General features: G+C 39.0%; 1 protein-coding gene across 9 annotated transcripts in view; it reads left to right on the top strand.

Annotated features, from left to right (window-relative positions):
• The window catches only part of RNF38 (ring finger protein 38), a 119,509-nt gene that overhangs the window by 64,594 nt on the left and 40,958 nt on the right, over positions 1 to 13,957 (top strand). For 2 of the 9 annotated variants that reach the window (XM_070794758.1, XM_070794755.1), the window contains exon 3: positions 8,237 to 8,386. The exons of 2 other annotated variants lie outside the window; for them this stretch is intronic. In XM_070794758.1, the coding sequence (XP_070650859.1) occupies positions 8,237 to 8,386 (150 nt within the window). Of the gene's footprint in view, positions 1 to 317; positions 459 to 632; positions 971 to 8,236; positions 8,387 to 11,832; positions 12,781 to 13,957 lie in introns of those variants that run through there. 5 more of the 9 variants (XM_019966202.2, XM_019966201.2, XM_019966204.2 and 2 more) reach the window with 5 other exon arrangements.

Below are 13,957 nucleotides of genomic sequence, written 5' to 3'. Positions count from 1 at the left end.
GACTGCCTCTCCAGAGATACATTGGACAAAGACACCCTGACAGATCACCTGCCTCTACATCAATAAAAATTCCTAACATTTAGGCCACATGGATACATACACTGTATTTGGAATCTGAATGAAGTCAGGTACTATTTGATGGCTAAGTTTTGGAGGCGCTAGGCACGCACTTGCAACAACATTCTGGGAGAGATGTGCACGAATTGGGAGGCTCGGCCCGCCGGCTGCCCAGCGTAGCGGCGGCCTTTCTGTGCGCGGGGGGCGGGACGGGGCGGGGCTGCGCAGGGGCGCTGCGCGACGGCTCTGTTGCCGGAACTAGTCCGAGTCGCGCGCCGGGACGCGCGCAGCCCGCCCCGCCCCCTCCCCGAGGGTGGAAACAAAAGAGTCTCCGCGCGCAGAGACCAGCCGAGGGGGAGAGGGGCGGAGCGTCTGGCGGTCTCGCACCCTGGGCTCGCTAGGTTCGTTCCTGGGAGGGGTCGGAGTGGGCAGGTGGGCGATCGAGAGCCGAGAGTAGGAGGGCCGCGTGCTCGCGCATCTTGCGGCCTGGAGTCGGGGGGCGTCGCCTGCGCGCGCAGCGGAGCGTATTGCGCCGGCGCGTGGCGAGTCCTGTCTTCGAGCACCGGGGCGGGGCGCGGTGGGGCGGGGCCCCTCGTGCAGCGGTGCGGGGCCGTGCGGCGGCCCGGGCGGTTAGGGCGCGGGGGCGGAGAGGATGGAGCCCCCGAGGCGTTAGCCGACTCTGTCAGCTCTGGCGTGCAGCCGTAGTTTTCTGGCGCGGCCCGTGTGATGGTGCCGGGAGGAAGGAAGCGCCGTGATAGCGCCTGGGTCGGAGTTCGGGTTCCGGGGTTGAGAAGGCCCGGGAACGGAAGATCTGGCGAGCTGGCCGCTGGCTGGGCGAGCGGTCACAATAGGAGGCGGCGGCCCAGCGAGGAGCCGCGGGAGTAGCCCCGCAGGGCGGAGCCTCCCCTCGCAGGTACTGGCTGCCGCAGCCGTTGATTCCCGCACGAGGGCGGGACTGACCGAGCCTCGGGCGGTTAGAAGCCTGCGGGGCCGTGCTAGAGATGTGGTTGCTTGGTGTTCAGCGGGGCGCGGCCGGGCCGCCCGGCGCTCTTTGTTCCCCGGGCAGCGACGAGGAGGTGCGGGCACAGCCCGAGGGAGCGCCAGCCCACCGCTGTCTGGTGATGGCCTGGCTCTTTTACTCCCTCCCTGTTTGCCCAGGCGCAGGTGAAATGATGTCACTTAGGAGAACGCAGAACCCGGTCCGAAGGGTCCTCTCTCGCGTCCTTCTGCAGCCGCGGGTTTCTGAACAGGCTGCGTTTTGTTCTAGGGGATGGAAGTTCTCCTTTCAGGGCTGAGGAATGAAAGAGGTTGGTTTTGAGCCTAGAGTTTTTGAAATTATTGAGGGATAAAGAGAATAAAGTTTTCATTTGCGTGTGTAGGACTTGTAAGACCTTGCTTTTTATTTGTGCTGCAAAAATGATGTATTAAGTTGGGTGTGTTAATCTTCCACCGTAAATAGAAACAAAATGTAATCTTTAATTGCCTTTTCTGATTTCTTACGAGGCGCACTTAACACACGAAGATTTAAGTGTATGCAGCTCATTCACAATGGTTTATTACCTTAAAATTGCAAGACTTTTTGGATCCTGTTTGGCCTTGATTGCAGGTACTGTTAACACAATTATCTCAGATTTCCTTTAAATAGCTCCCAGCCTTGGTAACTGGGCTTAAATTTTTTTTTTAATCCATTCTCTCAATTTTTAAGAAATCAAAGAGACTTAGCAGCAGCAGCAGAGACAGTTGGGATCAAATTAAAATTGTTTCTGTCTTCCATTAGGAAGAAATCTGGGGCTTCCTACAGAAGTAACAATACAAGACCAAATATAGGGATCAGATCATTGGCATTGCAGCAGGCATGTACTTGTAATAAAAAGATTAAGTGGATTTTTAAGTAGAAATTGTATCCATCTCTTGCTCGCTCATAAAAGTATTCGTGTAATATATTTGACTTTTTGAAGACCTATTGAGCCTTGAATCTGTTAATTATAGGGGTTCAGTTTTAAGTTGATATCTATAATTTTCTTTTAAGGCTTGTTTTTAAAAGACTTGGTGGCCTTTAGAAGCTGTAGTTGAATATATTTTGCCGCAAATTAGCCGTGTGGGCCTCAGGTTCTTATCTGTAAAATATGAGTTGGATTTAAATGATCTCTGTGGTCCTTCCACTTCTGATACCTTCTGTGACTCTGAAAGGTAGTGTTCCTATACTTGTTGAATTTCATATACTCATTCTATTTTTATAGTTAAACTAAGTTGGAAGTTATTAATTTGAATAAAAATTGAGGATTTTCTAAAGTAACCTGATTTTTGAGGAAGAGTGGATGGACAGAGGGTGACACAGTTAGATATACTTGAATATGTTAGCATCATAATGTGAAGTGTAGGCCTATTGTGTCTCTGTCAACTGCTTTGGATGAGGCTTAGTTACATCACTAGCCTGTTTTTATTTGTGCTCATTTTTTTATGTTTCCTTGCAAGGCTGAGAGTGAGAAGTATGAGTGAGAAATCTTCAGATAAAAGTCTCTGAAATAATTGATCAGTATGGGAAGATGATTGATCTTTGCCTTCTACTTCCAGTCTATTCCATCTCTTTCTCTCTATGCTGCCCTAGTTTTGTTTAAGCCACCACCATTTTGTAATTCATTTTGCTGGTAAGATAGCTCTTAATTAGGCCTGTGATTGTTGTGTAGTGTCTAGGTCTACTGACTAGTTTCTAATTGTTTTTCTACTAACCACATATATCAGACATCCATTTTCATGTTGTCTTGGTTAAATCATAGCTTGCTTATTCTCTGGACAGAGTATATAGATTGTAAACACACATTTGAACTCTGTAGTTGTAGTCTAGTTCATTTGTTCAACAAATGTGAAATTCTTACCATCACATTGTCTATCTGGAGATCAGGCAAATGCTTGAACTCTATAATAATAATCAAGTAAGAAATTGGAACAAGTAGACAAAGAGGGGCCCTATACACAGCCTTGTCTTTCCCCCAGCTCTAATGTCATTTCATGTTCCTTTTTAAAGTATCTGAACACTTTTCCTTCTTCCAAGTTAGGGGACCCTGTTACCCTCATTTATGTCTGTTGAATTTGCCCCTCACTAGACTGAATCTCTTTGAGGGCAAGAATCTTTTTGTTTTTATAGTACCTAGCATATGATAGATATGCAATAAATATTTGAATTATTACTTTTATTTAGTAAGATTTATGAAGAGCTCAGTCACACTTCATCTTTTCAAATGTTTATGTGTGTAAGTTTTTACTGATTTGGACTGTTCCTGGTTTAGGTATTTTCCAAATCCATATAATTCTTAGAAATAAATCTTGAAGAGATGGTTTAGAACAATTTACAAATCAACAACAACTTTGAGGTTACCAGCTTAAGTAAAATGGTTTAGAAACACTTGCTTAAGGGGAGAATAATCCTTGTGCTGGCAAATCCTGGATTGTGAAAGTGAACGAAAGAAATACTTAATAGTAGAATGCATAACTCTTACTCTTCCTAGCGTTCATGTTCACGGGTTCAGTACATGCAGTGGTTAGAGACTGCCTTAGCTGCACCTTCTTCACCCCTCCCCATTGATTTGTGTGACTGAGGGGTGAGAAAGAAGGGTGGAGCCTTTCAGCTATTTCACCAACCCTGATTTTGCTCTGCTCCCCCAAAGACATGGATCCAATTTGTCATTGCCCTAACTCAAGAATGGAAATAATAATTTATTTTTTTTTTTGAAAGTATCCCTGTGCTGGAAAGTAATGATCCTTCTCAGGTAAGTAGTACCAATTCTTAAATGGTTTGACATCTGTATAATAACACATACCATAAACTGACTTAACAAATACTTACTTGTTAAATGTTTAGGTTACTTCTAGTTCCCTTTGAAATTGTTGCTTTGATGTGATGAACATATTTATGCATATGACTTTTCTCGTATTTGGAATATAACCTGAGAATTTATCAGATGAAAGATCAATGATTTGAACTGTTAACAAAATCTCCCTGATTACTTTCCAGGAGATTAACATTTGCCATCGTGGAAGCAGTGAGAATATTTGGATTTTTATATAATTTGGATTTGACCTCTTCATTTTTTAGGTACCTAGACTTTGACCAAAAGGAGTAAGGGACTTGTTGGAGTCAACAACCAAGCACCTAACTCATCATGTTTTGTTCTTTCCTTTTTCCTGTTAGCCTATGATTTTACTGCCTTTGAGCAGTTGGTATGCAATTTGTAACAGTGAACAGTGTTTTTTTTTTTTTTTTCTGGAGCGTATTGTTACCATTTTGGAGAAGGTTTGGCCTTTTGAGCAATTTATTTTGTGGAAAGTACACATTATTTTATACTGGCCTAGAGGTCATCATACACTTGTATGTTCTCTACTTTTATGAGAAAGATGTAAATGAAGAAGGAAGTTGTCACCAGAAGTGATTTTTGCCTATGGCTGATTCACATTGTTGTATGGGCAGAAGCCAACACAATATTGTAAAGCAGTTATCTTCCAATTAAAAAAAAAAAATACCATACGGGATTTTGTTAGTTTTAAAGGAGTCATACTTAGTAAGCTTCTAGCACAGTAATCAACCAACATAAACATCCATGGTAGCTTTTTTTTTTTGTAAGTGATTTTGGAGGAAGCTGATTCTGGGATTATGTAGACCTAAGTCCTGTGTTATTTTTAATACAATAACTACTGCAATTTACCACAGTGATGATAATAATAGTACACTCTCTTAACACTGAGGTTAAGTTGTTGGTAGTATGGCTACCAGACCGGGGAAAGGCCACATTAAATAGAAGATGACCTTAAAATAGTAATGTGTTGTTGCTTAAAAGGTTAAAGTGTTTTTTGAAATTTCAGTCTTTTAAAACAGGAAACAGTTATGCTGGATGAACTAGTCATATTGTTATATGTAACATTAAAAATGCAAAGTGTGTGGAGTTACAGGCTCAGTCCCATCTCAGGGATGTTTCATGGCAAGACTTCTAAAATACAGTTGCATCCTGAGAGAAGGCTGAAGTTACCATGTCTTTGTAATGCTTGGCAGTTAGTTGGTATGTTAGGGGAAAATAGAACTGTATTGATTTTCAGATACTGTGTAACCTGACTAATTTTAACTGAGGGAGAGTTAGGGAAGTAGTAGAAGTCAGAAACAATTTCCAAGGAAACATTAATTTTTAAGTACTTAAAATAGCTTTAAGTAAATAGGCATTGTGGAATAGTTGCTAGTTATTAATCCAACTAGATAGATTACAAAGAAGAATGTTACTTTAAAAATTCTATTTAGTGGGTGGTTTAGTGGGTTGAGTCTGAGTCTTAGAACCGGATACACTTGGCTTCAAATTATGGCTTTGGTATTTATGTTTGACTTTAAGCAAGCAAGTTGGTTAACCCTAACTTGTACCATGTAAATATGAGAAAGCCAAGTTTGATTCCTGGCATGAAGTTTACTATTACCGAATTGAGGTTTTAAAAACTGCTGTATTGCTTAGGTTTTTTTTTTTTTTTTTTTTTAAGTTTTAGTTTATGTCTTTCATAGTCAAATTAATACAGAATTTTTCTCTAGAATTCTGGAGAAGAAACTTTGCTTGAGTATGGTACTGAGTTTTCAGTCAGTTATGTACATGTTTGTTGTGCTAGTTTTCTATTGTGTGTAACAAATTGCCACAAGTTTAGTAGCATAAAGCAAATCTTGTTACCTTACAGTTTCTGTGGATCAAAGTCCTGGTATGGGTTAGCTCTAGAGCCTCTGTCAGGGTCTTTTTTGGCTGGGCTCTGATTTTATTAGGGACTTAATGTCCTCTTCCAAGCTCATTGTTGTTATAATGTGGTTCTTGTGATTATAGGACTGAGGTCCCCTGTTTTATTTGAGGGGATCTTGATCTTAGCTATCAACTGATGACCACTTTTAGATTCTAGCTGCCCTCAGGTCTCTACCATTCACATGCCTTCTCAGAACATAGCAACTTCGTCTGTAGGGTTTGCAGGAGAATCTCTTTAGGAAGTGCTCAACTTCTCTTTTGAGAGCTTTCTCTGATTAACTCAGGCCTACCCAGGATAACCTCCCCTTTGATTAACTTAAAATTCATAAGAAATCTTAATTACATCCGAAAATCCTTTCACCTCTGTGAAGGGGTTTGTATAATTTAGGTCATATAATTGAACGCAATTATACGCGTTCCCCTGTATATATTATACAGGGGAATGAAATTCACTATGTTTACAGTCCTCCCCACATACCACGCAGGGTTGGAGGTACGCACCAGAGGTGGGAATCTTGGAGGCCATCTTAGAATTCCCTCTTCCCTTCTCTCTCCTTTTCTCTCCCCTTACCCCTCTCCCCTGTGTCTGCAAGGACCAGGGTTTGTCAGCTTTTTATGTATTACTGAAATTTGTTTTCCCAGCCAGCTTTTGTACTAGCAGTTTGTAAGCGTGCTGCTCACACTTTTTAAGTTTGTAAGACTGCTTAAGTGTGATAGTTGATTTTATGTCACCTTATTAAAACACTCTTCAGATGTACTTATTGTGCACATTATAAACTTGTAGAAAGAACATGAAGCCTGCATAAAGGAACAGGCCATTTTGAGAGAGAATTACTTTAAAGTGGTAAAAGCACTCCTTAGATTAAATGGAGTCAGGAATGTGAAAAATACTTGTTCCTGTGAAATATTTTCTTACTCCTGCCCTCAGATATACCCATGGCTCCTACCTCTATTTTTTTTTTTTTTTAAACAAGAATAAGCTCCTTGAGGGTGGAATTCTTGTTTTCTTTTCTAACATAAATCTTTGCTTATAGGAGGCAGTCAGTAGATATTCCTTGATTCAGTCATTCCTGCTTCATCACAATGGTAAAGGACATTAACACATGCATGTTTATAGTACAGAGGTGAGCTTTAGTTCATGTCCAGAGCATTTGGTGGAGCAGTACTAATAAATTCTAAAATTATTGCCTTCAGTTCTAGGAAGGTCTTTGGAAGTAGTTATTTTCTTAACAGGCCTAGTTATCTGTTGATCAGGCTCATATCAAGCCAGAAAGAAAAATTTCTAAAGGGGCTAACAAAGTTTATTATAGCAGCATTATTCATATAATTAGCCTGCCACTTTATGGTCTGTCTATTCCTTCCTCTCTGGCTACTTCCTTACTGACCAGTTATGCTGATCATTTTGTAGTTTCTTGACAACATTGTTTCTTACCAATTACCTCTCCATAGCACCAGTATGGACCATTACTACAGAAAGGTACTTTTTTATACTGTATGGTGATTTGCTTTTCTTTTTATTGCATATACTTCTTGAAGGTAGAAAATCATGACTGTGTTTTTGTTTAGTGCCTGTTACAGGATAGACACTTATGTGTAAGGGAATGACTGCAGCAATGAAACGAAAAAACAAGACAGCCTTAAAGCACCTGGTCCTTTAGGGGCAAGCAGGTCCACAGACCTTAATCCCAAAGGGCAATTCACTGCACAGCACCGTGGAATGGTGATACTCATGTCTGATCAAAAATGCTACAGATCAAGTATATTTACATATGAGTTTAGGGCATTAACTCACAGTCTAGTCAAGCATTTAAAACATGCAGGCATTTACTTTGAGTCTTATGATCTTGTCCTTTATTCATTAAGTAGGTTCCTAGGTTTGTGTTGAATAGAGCTGAGGTCTCCACAATATAAATCTTGTTTTTTATACCTGTGATCGCTATAGAAATTTGGCCATAGATGTTCTAAAATCTCTCTTCCCTTGCCTGATAATTTGGAAGGTGAACTGAAAAACAGAATGAAAAATTAATCATAGCCAGGTGGAGACTAATCTTTCTGTACTTAAGTGATTTTTACTTCCAGTTTTCTTGACATGAAATCTTATCTGTCATTTAAGATTTCAGAATTAATGCCAGCAAGAAAGATATAGATAGGTACTACATGGGAAACATTGGAAGGACTTTGCATTCTTGAGCAGTGCTGTTTTGCCTTTAAAGAAAGTTTTTATGAGCGATCCATTGCCAGAGGCAGTCTTTGTCTTCCTTATGTTTGTTTCGATGTTTAAGATTAATTTTTTATTTCTTGTGCTCTGCTAACAAAATCATCAAATACCTAGAAAATCCAGACTGTCCTTCATAGGCATGATTCTCCACATTGGTGCAGCTAGCCATGAACTATCCTTTTCTTCTCCCTCTTTTTCCCAGATATCTCCCGGGGCCAATTCAGCACCTCTACCTGGCCATCCTAACAAGGTGATTTGTGAAAGGGTGAGACTTCAGAGCCTGTTCCCTCTCCTCCCAAGTGATCAGAACACTACCGTTCAAGAGGATGCTCACTTCAAAGCTTTCTTCCAGGTTCTTATATATTTACCCTTTGCCTTCGTAGGGCTGAAAGTCACAAGATACGTACTAGGTTGTCTCTAGGAAGGCTTGAACCAACATTCTTAGTATCTTCCTACTTCTCATTTTCTGTTGTTTGTGGAAATAAGTATTCTTCTTAGAGGACATCTTTAACTTACTCAGCCAGCTTTTCTGAAGAATGTTTGTCTTCTCTTGAGCTGCTGTTACTATTTGACCACTTAATATTCTTGTTTTTTAATCTTTTGGTCTTAATCATGTGTCCTAATAGGTCAAGTTCTGTAGGAAAGTAGAAGACATTACAGAATATGTGAAATTGTATAGAGAAAGAAAAATAGAAGCATGTAAGATGTTTTTTAAAGCCATCACTGCTTTGATAGTAATGCACACTACAGACTTTGGTAGTAATGCACATTTCAGAGAGAAAATATGGTAACTTGCCTTCTGTGACTTTTGGTATTTGTGGGTAAATGTGTTTAAAATTTCATTACATATGAAATGAAAACAAATTAAGGTATAAATGGATTTAAACTATCATTAAGTTATTAACAAGATTACTAGGATGTACTCACAGAAATCATTGACTACTGTATGTAAAATCCATTACTCTCCGAGATTCAGTAACAGAAGTCATCATTACCAGAAAGGAAACTAAGTTACAGAATTGCTTCTGGATACTAGGGTTGTGGGCCAAGACATGTAATTGTCCATGTTGAGGTAGTGAGAATTGCTAATCAAAGCTAGGACTTCTGGATAGAGCCAGCTTATTTTCTGTTCATGTGGGAGTGGTAGGTTGGGACTGGAGACTACTTCCGAAAGAGAGGTGTTTATGACACACTGGAGAGGTAGGATTTAGAAGCTGATGTAGGTGAGGAAAGGTGTATAGGTGACCTGGGGCTCTTGAGTCTTTTATTCCTTGTTGACACTGTGTGTCAAGTTCTCTGCTTTGCATGTGTGGTCTCCTTTTGTTTTTAGCCATCGTAATAAAGTTCATCTGGATGGTTTTCTAGATGAAGAAATAGCCTCAGAGAATCTCATTGAGTTGCCCAATTTACATACCTACTTATTGACAGAATAGAGACTCAAATCCAACTTCAGCTATTTCTTATCTCTATCATACCACCTTATGGGTATTTCTGTAAACACAGTTCACTGTATGTTAAAAGACATCGTTTATTGAATTGCGTGGCATATTGACTGCTGTTTTGAATACAGCATTAGCGGCAAGAACTTGATCTTTAGTAGTAACTAATGAGGAAATTGACTTCATACCTTCACTACTGCCACCAGTAAACAGTTATTTGACACTTTCTGTGTTCTCTGTACTTACTCTGAGTCTTTAAGCATTAAGGTAACATTAACTCAAAGAATAGCTGCCAAATGCAGTAGATTAAAACCCGTGTTTTGAAAATAAAACCAAAAAGTTAGCCAGTTCCACTTGAGTGTTAGGAGAAAAGTGAAAGGTATTTTTTTTTTTATTTATAGTCCTAATTTAACTTAAACTTTACTTTGCTCTAACTTAAAAATCAGGCCTTTAATGTACTTTGCTCCCACGAGAGACTAGAGATTTTCTTTGTCCAGTTATTATCCCTACCACTGTTCCACATGAAGTAAAGTAAATCCTTCTCACATCCCCTTTGAGATACTGTCAGGTACTTTCAACTAATTCTGACACCAAAATTGAGTGTGATTTCCTAGTTCCGGTTATGGTTCTCATCATTATAAAACCTAGTAGCCATATGAAAAGGAGAACCTGTGCAGCCGTATCCTGTCCTCAAAGTCACTGCCTTAATGCATTGTTTGCTCGCAGCTTTGCTCCAAGTTGTTTCCCTCCCAACTCTTTCTACTTTTCCTTTCCCTTTTTACTCCATCCATTCCAAACAATCACCTTACCTTTTCCATTTTTTTCCCTAAAACACCCCCTCTACTTCATATTTTAGCTGAAACTAGTCTCTTTTGTGAGGACTCATTTCTCCTATAGCCTTCTCTAGGAGTAAAGAAATGATTGGCTTTTCTTGCTTCAAGCGTGGAATTGGATATGTGACGAGTAAGTAGGATGGTCACAGAGGTGAAGGCAAGTGTTGACACTCTCCTGGATCCTTGCTTTTAACCATCAGTCTTTGAACAAAAAGTTCATCCTATTTTTGATCTTTTTTGTCCTTGATCTTCACTACTTAACCGAGTTTGTATCACTATCCTTGTTTATTACTTTTCACTCTGCTCTTTTTTTGCTCATTTTTCTAGTCAGAATATTTCAAGTTTTGCGTGCTTTTTAATTTTTAAAATTATGAAATATTTCACATGCATGTTGTAAAGCATGAAGATGTATGTATAATTTTTAAAAATCTACCATCCAGCTTAAGAAATCAACTATTACCAATATTTTGGAACATTTCTATAAAAATGATGGTTTTGTTTTTCTTGCTTTGAAATTTTTTTTTTTCAAAAATGGTTTAAGAAGCACATTTACATGTCTATAAAAATAAGCCTATATTTAAAATTAGCATCAAGGTGTTTCTTGTAATTTTTTAAATTAAAATTAAGGCATAATTACAGTGGAATTCACCTTTTTTGCGTACAGCTCTGTGAGTTTTGACAAAAGCATACAGATGTGGAACTGATACAATAAAGATACGATAGTTTCAGTACCACCCCCCCCCCCCCCCAAATTCCATCACATCTGTTTGCCATCAACCCCCTACAGTTTTAAAATTAGCAGTTTCATATAGCACAGGGAGCTCGACTCTGTGCTCTGTGAGGTGGGATGAGGCGGGGTGGGAGGAAGGTTCAAGAAGGAGGGGATATATGTATACATATAGCTGATTCACTTTGTTGTACAGCAGAAATTAACATAGTAAAGCAGTAATAACATAGTGGCATAGTAAATCCAACAAAAGTAAAATGAGCAGTTACTGTACTACCAACCAATTCAGTGAGGGAGTGAAGATTGTATGCTTTTATTAAAAAGTCAGGTGCATTGTGGAGAACTTGAATTTCAGATGTGGCACAGCCCTTGATTTCAGAAATGTGTGTGTGTATGTGTGTGTGTATTTAACATATATATGTTATTTTTAATATCCTTTTCCATTATGGTTTATCATAGGATAGTGAATATAGTCCTTTGTGCTATATAGTAGGAGCTTGTTTATCCGTTCTGTATATAAAAACTTACACCAGCTCACCCCAGCCTCCCATTTCATCCTCCAGCCCTCTCCCCCTTGGCAACCACAAGTCTGTTCTCTGTGTCTGTGGATCTATTTCTGTTTTGTAGATAGGTTCATTTGTGTCGTACTTTAGATTCCACGTATAAGTGGTATCATATGGTATTTGTCTTTCTCTGACTTTACTTATTATGGTAATCTCTAGTAGCACCCATGTTACTGCATATGGCATTATTATTATTAATCTGAGTAGTATTCCATTTTATTTAAATATTTTATATATAAATAAATAAAATCTTCCTGATTCATTCATCTGTCAGTGGACATTTAAGTTGTTTCCATATCTTGGCTATTGTCTGCAGTGTTCCTATGAACATAGGGGTGAATGTATCATTTTGAATTAAGAATTTTGTCTGGATATATGCCTCAGAGTAGAGTTGCTGGATTGTATGGTAATTTTAGTTTTCTGAGGAAACTCAATACTGTTTTCTATAGTGGCTATACCAAGTTAGAGTCCCACCAATACTGTAAGAGGTTCCCTTTTCTCCTCAGGTGTGCATTTTAATACAACTAGATAACAACTTTAATCTGTAAATTTATTGAAGTTAGGTGATTGAAATCTGTTGATTTATACAAATAAATACATTGTTTATGAAAGAGAAGACTAATTATTGTAAAAATGTCTATTCTCTTAACAAGTTCATAGACATAATAAAAATTTCAGCCAAAATAATAAAAGAAAATTTTTATTTTAGAACTTTACAGTTACCCTTAAATTCATAAGGAAAATTAACAAAGGAAACACAGGAACTTTTCCCAAAATTGTCATAAAGGGAAATATGCCATAATGATACTAAATCATATTGTACAAAAATAGTTCATGTTATTGAGTTCCATGTTGTTTAAATACAGTGGCTGTTTTTCAACCCTCATTCTACATGACCTCTTAATTAGGTTGGTGAAAAAGTATTTGAGGTTTCGGACCGTCAGTTTAAATCATTGTAACTAGGCTCAAACACATCTTTATTGATGAAAATAGGAATCATTAAATCAACAGATTTTTGCCAACAAAAAATGTTTGTTTATTCCCATAGCATAAAAATATGTGCCTTGGGATTCGACTGACTCTTGGAAAGCATTTTCTGCCTCCTCCTGGTTGTGGGAGCATTTTCCCTGCAAAAAGATGTTGAGATGCTTGAAGAACGTGGCAGTCAGTTGACGAGAAGTCAGGTGAATATGGTGGATGAGGCAAAGCTTCGTAGTCCCAATTCATTCAACTTTTGAAGCATCACTTGTAAGATGTGCGATCAGATGTTGTCGTAGAGAAGAGTTGGGCCCGTTCTGTTGACCAGTGTTGGCTGTGGGCATTTCAGTGCATCTCACTGATTTGCTGAGCATACTTCTCAAATGTAACAGTTTCACTAGGATTCAGAAAGATGTGGATCAGAGCAGCAGCAGACCACCAAACGTTGACCATGATCTTTTTTTGGTGCAAGTTTGGCTTTGGGAAGTGCTTTGGAGCTTCTTGGTCGTATAAAATCCACTTTCTGTCACACATCACAGTCTGATGAGAAATGATTTGTTGTTGTTGTGTAGAATAAGAGAAGACGACTCTTCAGAACGATATTTTTGATTTTTCAATCAGCTCATGAGGCACCACCCACTTACCAAGCCTTTTCACCTTTCCAGTTTGCTTCAAATTGCAAAACCTGTAGAATGGTTGATGTCGAGTTCTTTGGCAACTTCTCATGTTGCCAAAGAGAATCAGCTTCAATGATCCTCTGAATTGGTCGTTGTCAACTTCCAACTTCCATTATGCTCATTATCGTCAAGGCTCTCATCTCCTTTGCAGAACAAGAACCACCACTGCACTGTATGTTCGTTAGCAGTTCCTGGGCCAAATGTGTTGATGTTGTGCATTGTCTCTGCTGCTTTGAGACCCATTTTGAACTTGAATAAGAGAATCGCTCCAATTTGCTTTTTGTCTAACATCATTTCTCTAGTCTGAAATAAATATAAACAGTAAGTTAAAAGTTATTAGCAAAATATTTAGAAATATACATTAAAAAGATGTATAACATAACCACATGTATTTAACAGTGTGTCTCAATATCAAACAGATAAGTGCAACATTGTAAAACTGCAATTACTTTTGCATCAACCTAATAGTTGACTCCTTGAAACTCCATTCCACTGGCTTAAAGTAGCTCCTTTCATCAGCTACTCAACATCAAATGTTGGAGCTTCTTAGGGTTTAGCATTGGACCTCTTTTTCACTGTATAAATCATTGATATTTTGAGCAATTTTGTCACTGCCTGCAACTTCTTTGACATATCGGCTATCTGTATACCAGAAACTGCTGAATTAACATTTTTATTTGAGCTTCAGTTGTCTGCACAACTCCAT

The sequence above is a fragment of the Bos indicus genome, chromosome 8, assembly GCF_029378745.1.
Source record: "Bos indicus isolate NIAB-ARS_2022 breed Sahiwal x Tharparkar chromosome 8, NIAB-ARS_B.indTharparkar_mat_pri_1.0, whole genome shotgun sequence".
Taxonomy (NCBI): domain Eukaryota; kingdom Metazoa; phylum Chordata; class Mammalia; order Artiodactyla; family Bovidae; genus Bos; species Bos indicus.
The sequence above is the reverse complement of the archived record's forward strand: the minus strand, read 5'-3'. Positions and strand labels throughout refer to the sequence as shown.